The 21,823-nt window shown below is 32.1% G+C and overlaps 1 protein-coding gene across 1 annotated transcript in view; it reads right to left on the bottom strand.

Moving 5' to 3' along the window:
* LOC107439541 (glycerophosphocholine cholinephosphodiesterase ENPP6-like) overlaps positions 1-21,613 on the bottom strand; it is a 38,183-nt gene extending 16,570 nt beyond the window's left edge. The window contains exons 1-3 of the mRNA XM_016052170.4: positions 21,251-21,613; positions 3,816-4,003; positions 740-911 (exon numbers count right to left, since the gene is read on the bottom strand). Of these exons, the coding sequence (XP_015907656.3) occupies positions 740-911; positions 3,816-4,003; positions 21,251-21,518 (628 nt within the window). The 5' untranslated portion in view covers positions 21,519-21,613. The remainder of the gene's footprint in view (positions 1-739; positions 912-3,815; positions 4,004-21,250) is intronic.
* Between the last annotated feature and the right edge of the window lie 210 nt (positions 21,614-21,823).

Raw genomic sequence — 21,823 nt, 5'->3', positions numbered from 1 at the left:
ATATAGAAAAAAATCCATAAGAAATTTTTACATTTTTGCAATTTTATTTTTCTTTAATAAGTTTTTTTCTGGAAAAAATATGTGTGCGTGTGTGCTTGTCGAATTTATAATTATTTTTTACAATACGTGTAAAATAAAATAAAGGCGATTGTTCTCAAATACATTTCGATATGAAAGTATCACGTGTCCCATAAATAATCACCAATTTGTAAAATCAATGAAAGAAAAGTATAGGAAAGAAAAATTTACGATTCACTGCATCCGATATGGAAAATAAGTTATTTTAAGGCATTTGTTTTTAACAGTTTTTAATTATTCTAGTACACTGTTGACTGAAGAAACTGTAAAATAATATTTTTTATTACGAGTCAGAAGACACCGACTAATGGGAATGTTTACAGGGGCAGTTGTTAATTTTGGCTGTTTACTGCAATATGATGCTGCTGGATTGTTTCGAAAAAAAATAACAGTACTTCTTTCCCTTTCCGTTTTTCTTTAATTGATTTTTTAAGTCGTCGGTATTCTTCGTGAAACTTGGTATATTTTTCCTTATACATCATTTTTTTATAGCCAATAACTAGACATAATATATCAAAAGACAGAATTCTATCGTAAAGAAGTTTATAGATCAAAAATGATTTGAGGTGCAAAGTTATTTTTCTTTTTACAAATTATAAGCTAAACGCATGAGTTAAATTAATTATTAAACTACACTCATTCATAAAAAATATTTACTTACCGAAATAATCTACAGGCTCATAATAAATTTGAACTAAATGGGCATCGTCACTTTCCAACATTTGCATAGCTGACATTAAGCCTTCTTTTGTATCTTCGTTGACAGATGGCCAAGAATACCCTACATATTTATATTTTCGACAGAATTTAGGCTTTCTTCCTCGTATTTCAACCTGAAAAAAATCTCTGATGAATATCATTTTAAAATACACTCAATAACAAAAAAATCAACGCACCAAGAAGGAGTTGTCCGATTGAAACGAAAATTGGTGGATAGGAAGACAATGTACAGAATAGTAAATGATTAAAATTTCAGAACAACTGAATAATTTATTGCAGAGTTGCAGTGACAAATTCAATAAGGTGCTGACCCGCCTTTAGCCTGGATATAAGCTGCCACACGGCGTGTGGCATAGACCGATAAAGCTCCCGGATGGTCTCTTGCGGTATTTCCTGCCAAATTCGATCCAATTGTCGAACGAGGTCACCAACATTCCGTGCCAGATGCAATCGCCTTCCCATCATATTCCAGACATGCTCGATGGGAGAGAGATCTGGTGATCTGGCAGGCCAAGGAAGAGTTTGACAAGCTTGCAGACCGTTCATAGCAACACGTGCCGTATGTGGTCTAGCATTGCTCTGCTGAGAAACCAGCCCAGGGCGCTGCAAAAGGAACGGTAGCGAAACAGGTATTAGGATGTCGTCCTCGTACCGCTGTGCAGGAAGTGTACTTCTAATGACGATCAAAGGGGTCCGGCTGTCAAAGGAAATTGCACCCCAGACCATAATACCTAGTTGAGAGCCGGTGTGGCTTGCAATAGTGAAGGTAGGATCCTCCCTCTGCCATGTGCGTCTCCAAACACGTCTTCGATGATCGTCAGGACACAGTTGGAAGCGGGATTCGCCGCTAAAGACTATACGCCCCCAGTCGGCATCATTCCAGCCTGATCGAGTCGATTTTGCGCGTCTTAGTGCGTTCTTGGTGCGTCGATTTTTTTGTCATAGAGTGTAATTCCCTTTTTACGATGCTAAAATTTATTTTTTAAAACTTAATAATATTTGTAATTATGAATTTCAATTCAAGTATAAAAACATCAAAAAAGATAAATAAAATTGTTAATATTATAAGAACATTTTGTCTGTTATATTTGTTTCTGAAACTTAAAATTAAAAAAAAATAGGTTGCTTAAAAAGTTTTCGAATAGAAGTAGGGGCTGTCAACACATAATGTCACGTTTGGAAGGGAGGGAAGAAGTTAGTTGAATTCGTGACAGCCTAAGGAAGGGTTAAACAGAAGTTTGAGATTTTAGTTAAAGTAAAACAGCTTGAAATTAACATATTAAGCATTTTTCCCCTATTTTTATTATATATTTCTTCATCTTTTATAATAAAATAAGAACACATCAAACTTTAGTAAATGTTATGCTTACCAGTTGTACAGAAGCACGTAAATAAAATTGAAAAATAAAATTTGAAATATGATCGATAAAAAGTGTTTCGTATCTAATATAGTGTGACAAGGGGTGTGGTGAAATGTGATACTTTGCGACGAAGTTACATTTTCTTCTTCGAAAGCAAGAAAGGGTAACTTCTTCCTTACTTCCGATAGAAGGGTGAAAAATATTGAAATAAAGGTGTGACATAATTAATGGACGGTCCCTTACTTAAGTCCAATATTAAATAAATCTAATTGTTATGCTCAGTACTAGTTAAATTGTCGTCACGGCAAGGATTAGGGTCTATACTTGACAAATCAATAGCTTTAATTCAGTACTGAAGAAATCCCATTGCTTACAAATTCTTTTGATCGAAAATTTGCCGATTAACTCAATTTACTTGCGAAATTTAAATTTTAAGACGTTTCGCATTTTTCAACAACATTCAAATCAGCAGTTATTGTTTGCTTTTTGTTTAAATAGTGTAAGTATAATTTAATGTTTTTTATTATATCTTTTGTATTAATTTTACGGATACCAGATGTACTTATAATATTTTACTCTAATAAGAAATCAATTTTATTTAAGTCAGTTTTTTATAAAAAGATGTCAATAAAATTTTAGAAGATTAAATTGTGCACTGTAAATCATTCCGGATCAAATATTGGTAAAAGTACCGTATGGTATTGAATTTTTTACCGTAAAATGCATTTTTTCCGCTTTGAATCTATATAAAGGAACAGAAAATCTAATATACCATAACTTTTTACTGAAATAACTACCGTAAAATTACTGAATCACTCTAATTAAGTAAATATTATAGTAAAAATTGCGGTGCATGGTATTTTACAGTAAAACAGATTCCATGAATGATGCGCCCAGTGTGATACCGTAATTTGATCCGGAATTTTTTTACAGTCTGGTAGCAAATACATAATTAAAAGTCATTGGTAATTTATGATTTTATTAAAGTTTGAATTACAGTTCTTTAATGAGTTAATTTAATTATAATTATTTAAAACATTCACCGTGCATTTTTTATAAGTACTTTGCGGTAATTACTATTGTATTATACCGGGATAGCCTGGTCGGTAGGGCGCTGGGACCATGTCCGAGAATTTGCGGGTTCGAACCCCGCCGGCCGATGACTCCCCGTGTAGTAAAGTGACTGATGCAAGTTAAAACTGTCGAGTCGCATAAGTCCTCCATGGTCCCATAACAAATCAATACCTCTGAGGGTACTGGATTGGAGATCGATCGTTCACTGATTCAAGTCAAAATTACGATCTGTGGATGAATGAATGGGTTCCCCATATAAACGGGTGCGACGTATGGTGTGGTAGAAGTCGAATTCTTGTCCATAGATGGCACCACTGGAAAACAAGAAACGCACAATCTGCCTTAAATTTGTTCGGTTTCACCAGGCAGACTTGCCCGTGTGGCAAGTGGCATTAGAACCAACCAACCAACCACTTTTGTATTATTCTTCCAAACTTCTGTAAGAAACAGTCTTATATTGAAGAAATTTCTTTTAGAGGTTTTTTTTTTCTGGACACATAGGGACAAGGAGAATGTGGTTTATCATTGTTTCACAGTGAGACTTTTAATTGTGATAAATTTAAGTTATATCGTGAGAATTACCTGACAGCCATCCCACCAATATAGAGCACTACGATATCCATTTTTTTCTGCTGTAATCCATAGGGGTTCGGCACTATCCCACCAATGCGGCACTGAGGCTGTATCATTAGGACTCATGAGAAAAAAATCCTCGTAATGGGAATCGTACATCATATTTTGTATAAATCCGTGGCTTTCAGCGTATAAACCTGAAAAATAAATCTGAATGAAATTTTTTATTGAATGCAAACTTTGATTAAGTTAAGAAAAGACAATTATTTAGCCAACTTACGAATGAATGGGTGTCTCATAAGTAATATAATACTAAAATGATAAAGGGAAAATTAAGTAAATCAAGAGAATTTGTTTTTCAATTTATCAAATCCCAGTGCCTCTAATGGCTTAGACATTTAGAGACGAGAGTTAATAATTACGACTTGAAAAAGATCAACTCTACTCTATGGGAACCAGGCCCAGAGGCCGGAGGAAGGAGAAGTTAAAATGGAGGGCTGTATGGGATAGAATAGAGGGAAAATCCAGGGCTCACCAAGGCTTGTAGTGCTGTAGAAGAAGAATTGGTGTCTCAACTTAGATTATGGAATAATGTTTAATACAAATAAGAATAAAAGAATTTCTTTCGAAAAAAAAAAGCGAAATTTATCGATCTTATTTGCATTAAAATAGATACAGTTCATTTCTGGCACTTAAAATTTGCAATTAATCAAGAATTTCTTAAAGTTTTAAAACAATCATGAAAAACTTTTAAATTTCTGTTTGGATAAACACTGAGTTTTTTCATTGCTTTGGGGGTATAAATTGTCACGGTTAAATTAAGAAAAAATATAATAAGAATAATGGAATAGATTTACGATTCTAAATTTCAACAGCTAAGATACCCTGTACTGTTTTTGCTCCGAGTTAGACAATTAATTTGACATTTTAAGTCATTATCCATTAAAATGCTTAAAAAAAACTCTATTAATTTAGAGAAATATTTTTAAGCAAAAGAGTTTAACCTCCTTAGTTTTTACTTGAAATAGAAAGCCTATTTATTAAAACAGGGGGAAATTTTTGGGTATTTCTAAGCTTACATTTCAGCTTTAAAACTTAACCTAAACCTTAAGATTTTCAAAACTTAAACCTTTTCATTAAAAGAATGTTTTAGGACTATTTAATTTTGCAAAAATAGTATTGAGCATCACCCAATACAAAAAGATAATGAGAGAATAAATTAGTTCAGAGGTAACAAATTCGGCCAAAATTGTTATTTTTCAATCAGATTTAGCTCTAAGCCTTAACAAAAAGAAAAAGAATGAAACTACCAACTTTATTAAAAAATAAAATGGTTGTTTTTGCATAATCAGGAAGGTCTCGCAAGCAAAAGCTTGCAAAAATGGATTACAGAACTCAAAATCAATAAATGTCAGATAGAATCTAAGTTGAAAAGCGTGTAACTGGTACTGAAATGAAAGAAAGAACATTCAAAATTAATTAAGAATGAAGAACTGATAACTGTGAAACTAAAAAACTGATAACTGTGTTTGATTCGGTTAATGCGCGAACTACTGTAGGTTATGAAAAAAAGTTTCAAAAATAATTTTGAGACACATTGATATGTATGCATAAGTAAATCACTTATTGTGACAACAAAATATTTAAACCGGCTACCACTTAATGTAAACTGAATACATAATGTAATGAATGCTGTAAATTTGAAATATAATAAATAGAGGGATTTTTTTCTCCTAATTAAAAGTCCTATAGAGACAGAGCCACTATTATTTTCGCAGTCACCCTCCTACCGAAGAACTATGAAACTTAGAAACTTGAATATGAAGGCATATAAAAATTCCAAAGTGCGATGGAACAAAATATTATAACATTCGATATTTAGTTTGTGAATTATCAAAAGATAACTTAGGATTATGCAACGAGGGAGTTCTCGTCTAATAACTTGTTTACATTTTGATAATTGAATTTTTTTTTCGGCATTTGAAACTACATTGCTTACTTTTGATTAGCTTGAACTCACTTTTTCTATACTTTAAATTTTAAATTAATTTTGGAAGTGGAATAAAATTTTCGATGAAAAGTTTTTCGCTCAGTATGGCGTCATCTTAAGCAATCATAGAGATTGACTAATGACGAGAGCAGCGGGGGAAATATAGTTTGTCTACGATAAGAATTCCCCCAGTGCACAATGTCTGAGGACGTCTGTTCCTAATAATGAAATGGAGTCTTTGATCATGAAGTCTTTGAATTTAAAGCATAATTAATTAGAAACTAAAAATAATAAATATAAAATTCAAATCGATTTTGACTTAATGACTTAAAAATGAAAAACAAATATTAAGAAATTAATATACTTGTGACATTTTTATTTTAAAAAAAAGAATTAATACCATACTTATAAGCATTTTTAGTTCATTGATCAATTCGTAATAATATAGTAATTATAAAGTTGTGCTATCTTGTTACAAATTGCGCTATTTTGTGATTGTTTTGTTTTTGTAATTTTTTTACTTAATTGTACCAATAGGAAGATTTCTTACTTAGTTTAAACTATTTTTTAGGATCACCAGTAGTCAATAATAATTTTTATTGCTTAAAATCAATACATTTTGAATTGATGCTTAACATTTATTAAAAATGAATCGCATGATTTTTTTAAAAATTTATTTTAATTTAACCTTGAATTTCTTTCTTTTTTATAACATATTAGACAAAATAATTTGATCAGAAATCAAAAATTTACCTAACTAAATATAAATTAAAATTATTTTGTAAATCACTAATGATAATTTTTCATTCTTTAAGCCACACCACATCATTATACCAACTGAAACTGAACTATATATCTTCGTTAATTTTCCTGAACTAGAACTGATTTTTTAAAAAAAAAAATCATGATACAAATTATAAATCAATCAAAAGTCAGGTACTTAAGCAATTAAAAAAACAATCTAGTTTTTTTAAGTAAAATAATTAAACAATGATGGCTAGGGTTAATATCTCAAACTGAAAATTTTACCCCACTTTTTTCTGGAAAAATAAAAATAAATTACTTTACATTTCTTATAAAAGCTGATTAATAGCTCTCAATGCACAATTTATCTTAATGGGCGAAGAAAATTTCATGCATCGGTTGAGTGATTATGTTGGTGATAATTAGAAAGTTCTTTCATTAATATTATCTTCTACTGTTTTCTTGCTAAGTTAGAGCCCTATCAATAAGTTTGTGGGACATTGCGTGTGAGAACCAATTAGTGTTTCAATAAAAATAAGTATCTTTATTTTTTAGAAGTTAAGTGTTCTTTCGATGCCTTTTTGTTTACTTATAAACAGGATAAAAAAAAAATCAGAAATTATTACTTAATAGCGATAGGGAAACTTGGTAGACAATGAAAAAAAAATATTTATTTAATTTCGAAAGATTTATTTAAAAGTTAATAATGTTGCAAGGGAAAATAACGAATTTTTAAAATAAGTAAATTACTCAATTTATAAGAAATTTAAATAAAGAATCGATGTAATTGCTTTGCATATTAATTGAATTAAATTTAATGCGATTAGTTGATATCTTTTTTTGCTAAATAGACAAAAAAATGCTCTTTTTCCAATTCTCTTGCACTACATTCTCATCCCTAGATAATGAATTGAACCCGTTAAATAGCTTTTGATATAATGATCGGATTTTTATGTATTAAGGCTTAATCTTAATGCTTTGTATAAATTTAACGGTTAACTTTAAATTACTTTAAAAAAATTTTAAAAATTTTTTAACCTTTTAATTTAATTTTTTGTTGACAATAAGTAAATATAGTAATAAAATAATGTTAATTAGAAATAATATAGTTAAGAATATATTACATAATAATAAATAATGATAAATAATTATCATTTTTTACATTAAATTATCTCTGAATAAACGAATTTTATAATTGTGTCCAAAAGTTTTAGATTCGCTTTAGAAGTTCTCGAGATATAATGATACACGTAAAATTTTAAATTAACATCAAGAAGTTCACACTTTTGACCGTCATCTTGACCAAGCTTTTTTGTAATTTTATATTACAACCGTCATTGAACTGCCGACCGAGTTGTCAGTTTACGACAACCAACATTCAACTCCTTATCATTGATATTATAAATCCAATCCGGAAGAGAAGGGACTCCTGGTTTAAGCATCGGAAGAAATTTGCCTTCGTAGAGAACTTCTTTAACCCACATTTGCGCTACATGGAGAGGGATACCACGAAAGCCTCCAAGATTAGTCTGTCTGAAAGGGGACTCAGACCCATGATCCGACTACCACTGAGAATATTTGACGTCAGCACTGTGGCTGGTGCAAGCCGGATGGGAAATTCTTACTGACCAGCCATCGCTGGGATTCGAACTCGTGTCACCTCGTTGGAAGATGAACGCTCTATCCCCTGAGCCATCTATCAAGCTATTGAGATTATTTTTCAAAATTGTGGTTGACCCCCATATTTTAAAAGTCAGGAATCCAAAACAGTCGAAAAAAAGATATGTTTATTCAGCGAAAGTAAATATTTGTGTCTTATTTCTTCACTTAGAATATGGCATGCTCTAATTAATTATAATATTTTAGATTTGGTACTCAAATGATTAAGATTCCGTCTTAGAACGTAAAAATCCGATTATTAAATCAAAAGTAATAGAACTTTATTTAGGGTGCTGCACATTGCGTATCATAACATCTAATTTTAATTGTTAGATAATTTCATTTTGTTAAACTGATTTTAATTTATTTATATTCTGGAAGCTTTGAAAGACTTTCCATCGATTCTAACAGCATCAACAACTTTTGGAAATGGAAGCCTTCTTTGGAATTGGAAGCCATAATGGCCAAAATAAAACACCTTAGTAAACATAAAAATAGGGAAAAACCACGAAACTGAAAACTTTCAGATTCCTGTAGTAAAACCAAGGCATTCAACTTCACCAAATAATAAAACGTTTATTAGTTACTTACATAAAATTATATATTGTGTTTGAAAAAAACTTTAGGTTTTTCTGTTCTAATTTATGATGTAATGATGTTAACGCACACAAAAGAGTTCCTATAGTTCAGTGGTAAAAGCAGCGAAATTACACGCAGAATATGTAGGTTTGAATACACTTCCTGCCTTTTAAATAATGATTTCCTACTTTTCTTTCCTACATGCCTTTTATAAAAAGGGTTTTAGAATTCCCGTTTTTATTTATTTTTTTTTACTTTTTGGCCACATAGTCAAGAAGTGTAAGGACGGAAACAGTATGCACGATCTTCAAAGATCCCCCAAGAAGGTCGACTCAACGTGAAGACGCTTTAATCCGTGGAAATTCGTTTGCTGATCCAAACGAAGTTCTACTCAAATATGCAAGCAGATAGCCACTGAACATGGATTCACAGTGATTAAGCAGACCACAAACACTGCTGGGTTTTGTGAACAGGTTTTTGTAACAATGTTCCTTTCATCTAGATAAAAAATGGGATGATTCGATTTAAATTTACAAAGGAGCACGAACTATGAGCAACTAAAGATAGGAGGAAAGTTTTTTTGAGTGATGAATTCAAATTCAATTTGTTCGAAAGTATCAATCGACGTTTTATTCGTTTTCCAAAAGAAACTAGAATGGATCCCAGGTATCAACGCCCAGCAGTGAAACACGGAAACAGATCTGTAATTGTCCGTGGAGCTTACCATCATAATGATTTATCCCTGCTTGTACACATTGATAGGACTATGAATCAACATGCTTATTAAAACATTTTAGAGGTTCACGTGCTACCTAATGCTAGTAAAAAGATGATTCGTGGATGGATATTTCAGCCAGATAAGGAAGATAAGTACACATCAAAAATTGTGTAGAGCTAAGAAGGTTAAAGTTTTGAACTGACCTTGTCAATCACCTAACCTGAATCCAATAAAACACTTTTGGAAATTCATCAAACGAAAATTCGGGGTACGGAAGCGTTTTTCAAATGAAGAACTCATTCAGAATCTTGGCGAAAAATGGACCGAAAATCCACTCTAGATTACCTTGTTAATTGCCCAGATAGTGTACCGCAGTCATCAAAGCAAAAGGATATGCGTGGCAAAAATCCACTCTAGAAGGCCTCGTTAATTCCATGCCCAGATAGTTGCGCCACAGTCATCAAAGCAAAAGGATATGCGTGGCAAAAATCCACTCTAGAAGGCCACGTTAATTTCATACCCAGATAGTGTGCCGCAGTCATCAAAGCAAAAGAATATGCGTGGCAAAAATCCACTCTAGAAGGCCACGTTAATTTCATACCCAGATAGTGTGCCGCAGTCATCAAAGCAAAAGAATATGCGTGGCAAAAATCCACTCTAGAAGGCCTCGTTAATTCCATGCCCAGATAGTTGCGCCACAGTCATCAAAGCAAAAGCATATGCATGGCAAAAATCCATTCTAGAAGGCCACGTTAATTCCATGCCCAGATAGTTGCGCCACAGTCATCAAAGCAAAAGGATATGCGTGGCAAAAATCCACTCTAGAAGGCCACGTTAATTCCATACCCAGACAGTGTGCCGCAGTCATCAAAGCAAAAGGATATGCGTGGCAAAAATCCACTCTAGAAGGCCTCGTTAATTCCATGCCCAGATAGTTGCGCCACAGTCATCAAAGCAAAAGGATATGCGTGGCAAAAATCCACTCTAGAAGGCCACGTTAATTTCATACCCAGATAGTGTGCCGCAGTCATCAAAGCAAAAGCATATGCATGGCAAAAATCCGTTCTAGAAGGCCACGTTAATTCCATGCCCAGATAGTTGTGCCACAGTCATCAAAGCAAAAGGATATGCGTGGCAAAAATCCACTCTAGAAGGCCACGTTAATTTCATACCCAGATAGTTGCGCCACAGTCATCAAAGGAAAAGGATATGCGTGGCAAAAATCCACTCTAGAAGGCCTCGTTAATTCCATGCCCAGATAGTTGCGCCACAGTCATCAAAGCAAAAGGATATGCGTGGCAAAAATCCACTCTAGAAGGCCACGTTAATTTCATACCCAGATAGTGTGCCGCAGTCATCAAAGCAAAAGCATATGCATGGCAAAAATCCGTTCTAGAAGGCCACGTTAATTCCATGCCCAGATAGTTGTGCCACAGTCATCAAAGCAAAAGGATATGCGTGGCAAAAATCCACTCTAGAAGGCCACGTTAATTTCATACCCAGATAGTTGCGCCACAGTCATCAAAGGAAAAGGATATGCGTGGCAAAAATCCACTCTAGAAGGCCTCGTTAATTCCATGCCCAGATAGTTGCGCCACAGTCATCAAAGCAAAAGGATATGCGTGGCAAAAATCCACTCTAGAAGGCCACGTTAATTTCATACCCAGATAGTGTGCCGCAGTATCAAAGCAATAGGACATGCATTTCGAAAATCCCCTCTAAGGCCTTGTTAATTCCATGCCCAGACAGTGTGCCGTAGTCATCAAAGCGAAAGGATATACATGGCAAAAATTCACTCTAGAAGGCCTCGTTAATCCCATGCCCAGATATAATGCAGCAGTCGTCAAAGCAAAAGGATGTGCAACGAAGTATTAAAAATGTACTATATTTTCTTACCTAAAGGTTATTAATTTCAATAAAAGTTTGGAGAAACTGAATAGTTTAAAATCTTGTTATTTCAGTTTTTCAAATTCTCGTTTGGTGTTTGTTAAATTAAAAGTTTTCAAATCTATTATTTGTTTCTCTCCCTGTATAATGACAAAAGCTGCAAATTACCACTTTACATCATTAAGAAATTTTGCCTAAAGAAAAAGTTAATACAGAAAACATGCCATCTCAAACATGCTCCTTGTTGTATTTGTCTATTATATATATCGTTTCCATTTCAAGCTAATCATTAAATTTGCTTATTTCAAAAATTACAAATAATTTAATATCTAAATTCAAGTCTTAACAGGTAAGACCAATAAAGGTAAGAATACATTACATGAACCTATTTTTTATATACAGAAAATTAAAAATATTAAATAAGCCATATAGTTTATGTTGTAATTAGAGATTCTCTTAAAACATTTATGGAAAGCAAAAAACAAACAAAACCTTCGAAGAATTCAAGAGAGGAGTAACAATAATAAATTTCTGATATATTTTCTATATTGAATAAAATTTAAACAGTTATTTTAAAGTTCCATATAGTACTTGATTGGTAACAACTTGTGTAAAACAGCAATTAATAGGAGAATGAAATTTTTAACAAAAAGAACACGCAAAGTGTAACGAAAAACCATTAATCACCTTAATTATCGCAACTCATTAGTGTTACAAAATGCAATCTTTCATTTTAAATTGATGTCAGTAACTGAAAAGCAATAGATTAAATGAACTAAATGAAAGTCTTTCAATTGAACTAGGCTCTAGAATAATACTAAATGTGGTTTGTAAGCTTTTCTAAAGTAACTGTTAGAGTTTTTAGTGAAAAGAAAAAGTTTTTCCAAATGACCTAAGTATTTTTTTTTTTATATTTGCGAATCAAATAAGAGTAGTTGTATTGACACAAAATTGGAAAATGTAGCGTAAATGTTTCAAACAAAAGTTATTAAAATATGTAGTGTGTCAGGTAATTAAACTGAGAACACTCTAAGACCCTTGTACCATCATATAACTGACAACAACAAAATGCCAAATTATAAAATATTCCGAATCAAATTACGGTATAAAGTACCAGAACTTTACGTACTGTACCTATTTTACAGTAATCTGTAAATCCCAGTTTACCGAAAAATTCATTTTTAACGTAAGATATTATGCCGCAATTACTATAGTAATATTTATTTAATTAGTGTGAATTAGTGGTTTTACGGTGATTATTACTATAAAAATTACGGCAGATTTGATTTTTACTTCCGTAACATGCTCATTCAAAAATAGACTTAACGATAAATTACCGGCACCCTGAGTGCCGGTACTTTTTACCATAATTTCATCTGGAATTTTTTACAGTGCTGAAACTGAGCCTAAGAGAAATAAGAAAACGAAATTTTCGTTACAAAAATAAGTTTAAGAATTTACAGGTACTTTATTTACGTCCCACTAGAGCTGCACAATGGGCTATTGGTAGTGCTGCAAGTTTGTCGCGGGAAAAAAGACCCCAAATTCGCGGAAAAATCGCGGGAAATTTTGAAAATTACACAAATTCTAAACATAATTTTTTTTTTATATAAATGATGCAAAAGACAGAAATTGCGCGAATAATAAAAAAAAGCTTAAAAATACACAACAAAAGTATTTCTTTGAATTTCAAGCAATATTAATATTTTCATTTAAATGAACAGAATTTTGGAACAAAGTATTGTACATTGTCAGATTATTCTCATTTATCCTTCGTCTTTCATCACTTAATACATTTTTATACTTAGAAAACGATCTTTCTGCGTCGAAGTTGTTTTTAGGCACCGACAAACTTCGAATTGCCACTTTTGCCAATTTAGGAGCTTTCGGTCTTTGATTTCCAAAACTCAATCAATTTTCCTTCACCAACGCGCAATTCCTTGACCGTTGCTTTGTAAGAAGTAATTGCTGTGAAAACTCAAGCATTCTACATTCAAACTGCTAGATACAAGTCCCTACTAACTACTAGTCCCCCCTCCCCTTCATCTAGAAACTGATCCATATTTAAGAAATCACAAGAAGTCGTCTAGGAAAATTTAACTGGATATGTAGAAAGGCAGTAGAAATTTCATTGCCCAGTGCAATAGCATGTATACCAATTTTTCTGTCTAAGATTTGATTTATAACATTTTCCTTCTTTTGTGATTTCAATTTCTTTTGTACTCTTACTGACTTCAGGAAGGTAATTACCCTCCTTAGGTGTAGAAAGACCACCTTAGTTGACAAGATTGTGATTATCTCTGAACTATTTTCATGTCATTTTGCTATTGATTCACTCCCCTAAATATCTAATCAATTTTACATGTTCAATTTAAGGTTCAGGAAAATAAAAAATTCTGTTTAATAAAAACAATAAATTAAAAAAATCACATTTTAAGCAATTTTCGCGCAAGTCGAGACATATTGAGAAATTCACGGATTTTAGGACAAAAGATGACAATTTCGCGGAAATTCGCGCCGCGACAAACCTGCAGCCCTAGCTATTGGTGATAGTCTAGGAAACATTTTTGAGGATGATCCGAAGACAAGATATAGCAATTTTAATCCTCTGCAGTGGGGATGACTCCCCTGCTTTGGTAGCTCAGCAACCTGAGCGTGAAGTCGAGCATTTTTCGGTAGAATAGTTTAATCAGGACCGATACCGTGCTCCCTCAAAGTGGTCACCCATCTGCTAACTGACCGCAGCCAGTGATGCCTGACTTCGGTGTTCTACTAGGAACCGTGTCTTTACTACTGCAGTCCACTGCGGGATTAAGAAGTTACGGAGTGGAAATAATATATCATTGATGACTGAAAATGCATACATGGTTAAGAAAGGGAATTGTGTACAACATTAAACGTCAATAACATCAGCAAATGTCATTTATGAGACTTTTAATTTCAAAAGATAATAGAAGATTGCCTCAATTCATGAAAATCAGTGAGGTTGCTTCATGATACTTTTAACATATTTTGAGTAAGTTTCACCTATATCTATCTATATCATCCGTTTTCTGTATTTTCGTGCATGTTTTGTAATCATCTACAAGCAGTCATATTGCCAGATGAAATATGGTTGCAGTAGCATGATTTCCTTAACATTCATTTCTCTTTTTTAGAAACGAACCCTTTCCCCCACTAATACAGCACTATATTGTTAAGTTTTTATATCCGTCATTGAAAAGCTGACCGAATTTTTGAGTTTACTACTAATGAGAAGCCTATACTCCGGAACCTTGTAATTTTGTACCTAATCCAAAAGACAAAAACACTCCCGATTCAGGTACTGGGAGAAATCTTCCTTCGTGGTGAACTTTTTGATAGAACTAACTCGTATTTGCGGTACATGGGGAGAAAAACCACGAAACCCTCCCACGATTAGCCTTACGGCAACAGGATTCTGACCCATTATCTGTATACCACTGAGGATATTTCACGTCAACACTGTGTTTGGTGCAAGCCAGGTGTGAAATTCGTATCGTTCAGCCATTAAAGGAATTCGAATCCGGGTCATTGGAAGGCGAATGCTTTATTCCCTAAGCCACCACGCCTCAAAAAAAATTTCACCTAATTTTACTTGCGAATTTGGCTCCTTTTCGACTATTTTATCATGTAAGAACCATAGGAGTAAACTTAGTTTAAACACTTTATAATTTTAATCCAAAGTCCTGATTATTAGAGGAAGAAAATAACATTTATAAATTTACATTATATTACAAGCATACAATATTGTAAAAGTAAACTTTTAAACAAATTTCTGTAAGGAACTGTAGAAAATTTTCAACTGATTTCCCATTTATCTTATATTTAGTTTTTATAAATAAAAGTAAATAAAAATATAAATAATAATTAAGTCAGTTTTTTTAAAAATTAATTAATTTAATTTTTTTAGATGCTACTTTATGAATATTGATTTTATAATTTTATTATTATTTCCACTTTCTTAAAACTTCCAAACCAAGCTGGAATTAATGCTGAATACTTATTTGCGGGAAAACTGAGACCAATTTCTATTCTTAAGTTTTAATTGAGATTTAAAACAGAACTATGAGGAAAATTAATTGTATTTTTTCAAGTAATACTCCTAAAATATCACGATTGTTACACAGGACCAAAAAATTTGCTTGTTTAAACAAATTACGAAGCTACAGACAAATGTGTAACTTTTATGATGGTTTGAAATAGTTTCGTTTCTTATCAATCAGTAAAGCAGTATAAAAGAAGGTAAATAGCAAAATTTTGCTGGTTTATGGCATTCAATTTTATTATCCTACATATTTACTAAAAGGTTAATTTTTTTAAAAAGTTATATTTTAACCTTTTTATTAACTTTATTTGATAGTTATGTTTATTTTTGAAACTTATTAATAAAATTTTACTTTTATATTCGTTTATTTCTCAACAGTAGGTTTACTGAAAATTAATTAGGTTTATAAAAATACAGATTATTCAAAAAAAAAAGGAAAACAACTGGGAAAAAATCTAAATATAAGGTAACATTCGTATTAGTGCATTTAGCGAGAAACAAAAGTTAAAAAAAAATTCTTTTACTTCTATCAGGAATATTTTGGGCTTCGAACAGAGTCAAAAATAAAATGGCCATTCATTCCGTATCGGGAAGCGAAGAAATTGATCTCGCCTCGATTCTTGCTTCGAAATTTGAAAAGAGGAATAGTTTGGCTATTCAGCAGAAAATGACCAATGGAATTCGAAATTGACCACTGACTATTTGCCGTGAAAATGAAAAATAACTCTTGAAAACATTCAGCAATATATTGTAACTTTTATTGAATAGTTTACTGAAAGCTTTGAGCAGTAATTTGTATATTGATTTTATATTAGTTAAACATTAGATAATATTTTGTTAACTCTTCGAAATTCTTAATAAAATAAATATACGTCGAATCTTTTGTTAATCTTTCCAAGCGTTAAGTAGAAGTTAAGTAGATACCTAGATATTAAGTAGAAGTTTATTATTTTACTAAGAGGAATATTAATTAAAATCAATAATACATTGGAGTCATTTGTGGTTAAACGGTGGTGCTTAGAATAGATTTATAGTTCTATTAAAATATATTCTAATATTTTTTAATACTTATTACATTTATTTTTAGCTACTATAAAGAGCAATCAATGTTCTGAAACTTACTAATCTCTACATATATGAAAGTAAAAGTCCGTCTGGATGTATGTTCGCTTACAATTCGAAAACGAAAGCACCGATTTGAATCAAGTTTTTTTTTCACAATTTGCAAATTTTCAAGGTGTGGTTTTTTTACAGTCACCTCTTTGCTTTACGTGGTGGACGACACTATTGAAAATACGAAATTTCATTGATGAAAAGCATTATCATAAACTAAAACGTACGTTGTCATGGAAACAGCATGTTTTACCAGATATTTAGAAAATAGTAGCAGACGAAACATCTAGAAAAAATTAAATATCCTTAAAGCTCGCTAAACTCATTGTTTATCTGGCAGAAGTAAAACATGCAAGAAGCAAATACAGTTCGAAATAAATGATCGAAAATTGAAAAAAGATTACATTTCACCGTCAGTGGTAATGTGAAAACATAAGCATACTTATTCTTATTCGTCCAAATGGCATTTCAATTTCCAGGCTTTTAAATTTATCAAATTCCAATACTGAAACAATTTTACGAACCTCAAAATTTAAACTTCTTAAATTTTATATTATTATTCCTTAAAGAAAAATATAATAAACTTCATAAAGTATTATATAAAGACTGATTTAAACTTTTTAACGTAAATGCTCATTTACTTGATTATGATGTTTTTTAGTTCCTGAACAGCGCCATTAAGCTAAATTATTTTTGGAGCTTATTTTTTGCTTTAAATTGTATTGTTTACTGTTTCAAGTTAGTGTGTTCTTTTAACTTAAAGTTATAACAGTTAAAGTTCGTTTATACCCTGCTTCCAGTAGCAGGTTTCAGTTAGCTTTAGGCAAAGAAAGCTTAACTTTAAGCCGAGCAAACTTAAATCCTTTCTATTAACCCACATCTGAGCTAGCTAACTAAAGCTTTTTTGGTTGTGAGGATATATAAGATTGAGTTAGAGATTACAGGCTTTGTTGTTTGTTTGAGCTCAAAAACATCACGTTTGCTCCTTTTTTATTTAGCAATCGACTCTTTGCATTAAAATAAAAAAAGATTGACACTGCAAATTTTAAAATCATGTTTCATTTGCTCATTAACTTTTTTATTTCTTTTTTGCCCCCAAAAAACCAGTTTTAAGATCCCTTATAGAGTATTAAAAATATACAAATAACACAAGCATTCATACAAAATTAGTACAGCAAGATCAAGAAAAAAATATTTCGTTTTATTTTAAGTTGCATACTAACCCGGTACAGGAATAGCAATTAATTTTTGCTTTGCTATTCTGTGATCCGTGTTTTAAATAAATGTAGTTTTGTAAAAACCAGATTTATTCGTAAGAGTCACTATGATTATTAGCATATTTCCTTTTTCTTAGCGTTAGCATGCATTGTATGAAACACTTTAATAACTTCGATACCAAGGGCACCATATAGACATTTAAGAGACAAAAATGAAATCGACTCTAACTTGAGCAATATGACTTTACTATACCTATAGATTGATTTGATTTTTGACTGTACGATTTTAAATCTCGAATAACTAGAAATTCTACTTCTTTAAAAAGGTGGGAAAGCTGGTCACCGGAAGTATATTGAATAAAATTAGTATTGAATGAAATTAAACTATTATTCCAATTGTTTGACAAAGCAGGAGCAAATAAGACTTTAATATTGCCTTGTACTTGAAAAAACTGATATATAAGCAATGCAAAACTTCAAAAAGACTGAAGCATTACAAAAAATCTGTGGTAGTGAAATTTCATGTGTTACACGAAAAAAACATGTCGATAGATATTTTGTAAGTCAAAGTCATACGGAAAATTTTCGTGCATAACAGATTTTATCAATAGGGTAGCGTACTGTAAAAGTCTGTACAGTTTACACGAAATTATCTGACGTTGATTGTATTTGCAGTGACAAAGCGTATCGTCGAACGTGACGGTATAGTGAAGTGATGTCGAGGCGATAGAGAGTCGTGTATTCATTGAGAGTGGTAATGTGGAGAGTTCTGGAATAAATGTTAGCTAGTTGGGATCCCACCAGGTAATGTTGGGCCCGAAACTACAGTTTCTGACAACAAGAAAAAATAGTGTACAGGTTTAACAAATATCTTTTAAGACAAAGTTCTCTTAAGGAAGTTTTTTGTACAGCCAAATAAATTAAGTTCGAAAATGTTATATATGTTGCATGTCACCCATCGCTATGATTTGCTTCTTTTCTTGAAATTCTTATATCCATCAAGGAACAGCCAACCAAATTTTATTTTCGCACTTACGACTACCAACGTTAAACTCCGTAGTCTTGTAATTTTGGACACAATACAGAAGACAAGGTAAATCCTGGATCAAACATTGGGAAAACTAGCCTTCGTCGAGAACGTCTTGATTGAACTAAACTGCATTGGTGCTACATAGTGAGGAAAACAACGAAAATCTCCCATGGTTAGTTTGGCGATAAAGGAACTTTTACCCATGATTCATCTACCCTTGAGGATATTTTGCATAGGAACAGTGATATTGATGTAGAAGCAGAATTTGGTTCTATCAGACATCGCTGACATTTGAACTTGGGTCATCTCATTGGAAGCAGACGCTGTAACCTACGAACTCTCAAGACACACTGATATTTATTTCTATAAAATAAATTACAGTAGAATTACAGAAGCTTGTTGGGAACGTGAAATGTCTCACTATATAGCATCTAGAGGTACTCTTTTCAGTGGAAAAAAAAAATCAGAATTTCCCTTTTGTTGTGCTTATATATCGTCAAAACAGAAAGAAAATCTGTAAATAAATTCTGTATTAATGCCTTCTATTATCAATCTGTGTCATTGATCTGTTTATGCGTCACATATATCTGTTTTCTGTAAATATTTGTCCTTCGACTAATGAAGATTTTGTAGTAAATTTTAGTAGTTTTAAAAACCGGAAATTTTACTATGAAAGTTAACATACATATTTTACTTTTTACAGAACATGAGATTGGTTGATGCGATATTATTAGTATTTTTTCACAAAATTAGAGAAAACGCGATTTAAATGGATATATTTATGAAACTTCTTAACCAATATATTACTCCATCGGTTATGGAATTATTTTAGTAATCTAATCTACTAAAAATGTTTTTAATAAAATACTTCAAAAATTCTGTAACTGATAATAGATACTTCTCAAAATATTAAAACCAATTGGACCATTAAATACCATCTTTTTATGATAATTATTTACATAATTTTTTTATACATCTTTATTTAGTTGAATAAGAAATTACAATTAACCACTCTTAGATTGTAGCACAGTGGTCTTTTGTTACGGTGTGAAACAAATCTTAGTTTCTTAGAATGTTTACAAAAAGATTCTTGCGATTTTTCTAACAACGGTAATAGGTAAACATTGAGCCGTTATGCCTCAAGGGCCATAGCGCGTTCGCCTTCCAATCAGGTGAACTGGGTTCGAATCCCATTGATGGCTGGTCGCTACGAATTCCGCATCCGGCTTGTACCGACCACAGTGCTGACGTGAAATATCCTCAGTGGTAGATGGATCATGGGTTAAAGTCCCCTTGCCTTCAGGCTAACCGTGGGTGATTCTTCCGGTCTTCCTCTCCATGTAACGCAAAGGCGGGTTAGTTTCTTCACAAAGTCCTCCACGAAGGCATATTTATCCCAATACTTGATCTAGGAGTTCCCTTGTCTTCTGGATTGGGTTCAAAATTATAAAGTCACGGAGGAGGCTTAATGTAATATCTAATCAATGTTAATTGCAATTTGTTATATTTTATAACATGCCTTTCTTAAATACCTGTTTCAATTATTTAATAATAGGAATCTGAGTCATAATACTTTTACATTTACACTTATATACTTTTAATAAGTGTTTCATATTGGGTACCATTAAGTTTATAATGTCCAGTTTTATGAATTCAAATAAATTAAAATAGTTTATAGATAAATCATTATGAAGTTTTGCGGTCTTTATTTTTTAAAGCCAATATAATCTATAGCTAAGCTAATATAATCAACCGAAATATTTATAAATTGTGCAAATATGTGCTTCATATTTCTTGCTACTTTAATAAGATGTTAAATTGAATCATATTTCTGTTCACGCTAAACCATAGTATTTGCACTGTAAAAAACGGATTAAATAAGGTTAAAAAGTATATCAATACTTTTTATCGAGAAATTCATTTTTATCAGAACGTTTCATAGAAAAAAAAATCCGATGTGCCATAATTATTGCAATAATTACCGTAAAATCACTGAATCATTCTAATTAAATAAGTATTACTGTAAAATTTATGGTAAAAATGGAATTTGTCATAAAATGGATATTACGGATGATGCACTTTAAAGTGCTGGTACTTTGTACCTTAATTTAATCCAGAATTTTTACAGTGTGTAATACAGGTCAATTAGTAGCATAATATTATTCAACTCAACACAACAATAAATTAGCAACAAGTTTGAACGACATTTTAGTTGAACACGTTTCTAACAATGTATTTTAAATTATAAAATAGTTGTCTTCACTAAATCCCATTAAATTATATATTTCTCTTTCTTTATAACATCACTTATATTTATAATATATTATTTGAATGAATTCTAGTATAAATCTAGTATAAACTCATAACACTTCTATTCACTTTAATTTTAAAAAAAACGACTTCTAAAAACATACATTATTTAAACAAAGATACGTACTCACCAGTAACAATTGTGTACCAATTAGGGTAAGAATTAGATGGGAAAATAGGTGTCACATACGGAGCTCGTACTCCATTTTCAGCTAATTTCCTGAATCCGGGAAGTCCGGCAATATCCTCGTCAGGATAATCCCACCGACATCCATCCACTAGTATCAAAAGTAATTTATTAGCCTCCCCTCCAGAGGTTTTATCACTGCTATAATAAGCGAACGATGACAATCCTTCGAAAAATGCCGATAACAAGAAAAGGAGAACAGCGAAAGTCATCGCATGTGTTCCCGTTTTCGGGAGAAACCGGAAAATGCGCGTCAGTTAGTTTGTGCTCCTGAACGTCGTCTGGCTGGCCTAGTTTACCGCACTCTGGAGTCTTCGGCTTTTTGGAGGGAAACAAAGAGATTGCTCACAATGCAGTCCTTGATTTGGATTGGGAAAGAGTGGGAAGACTTAATAAAGAAGAGTTTGTCGGAAATTGTGAAAAGGAAGCGGTAAAGATTTTTTCTCGTAAAGGACAATTTTTGGTTGAGCTTTCATTCGATATTCTTTTTTATTTAATACAAAAAAAAAGAAGAAGC

This window comes from Parasteatoda tepidariorum, chromosome 6 (genome assembly GCF_982258835.1).
Source record: "Parasteatoda tepidariorum strain Cologne lab strain chromosome 6, Ptep-v5.0, whole genome shotgun sequence".
Taxonomy (NCBI): Eukaryota; Metazoa; Arthropoda; class Arachnida; order Araneae; family Theridiidae; genus Parasteatoda; species Parasteatoda tepidariorum.
This window is presented reverse-complemented; position numbering and strand designations above follow the sequence as displayed.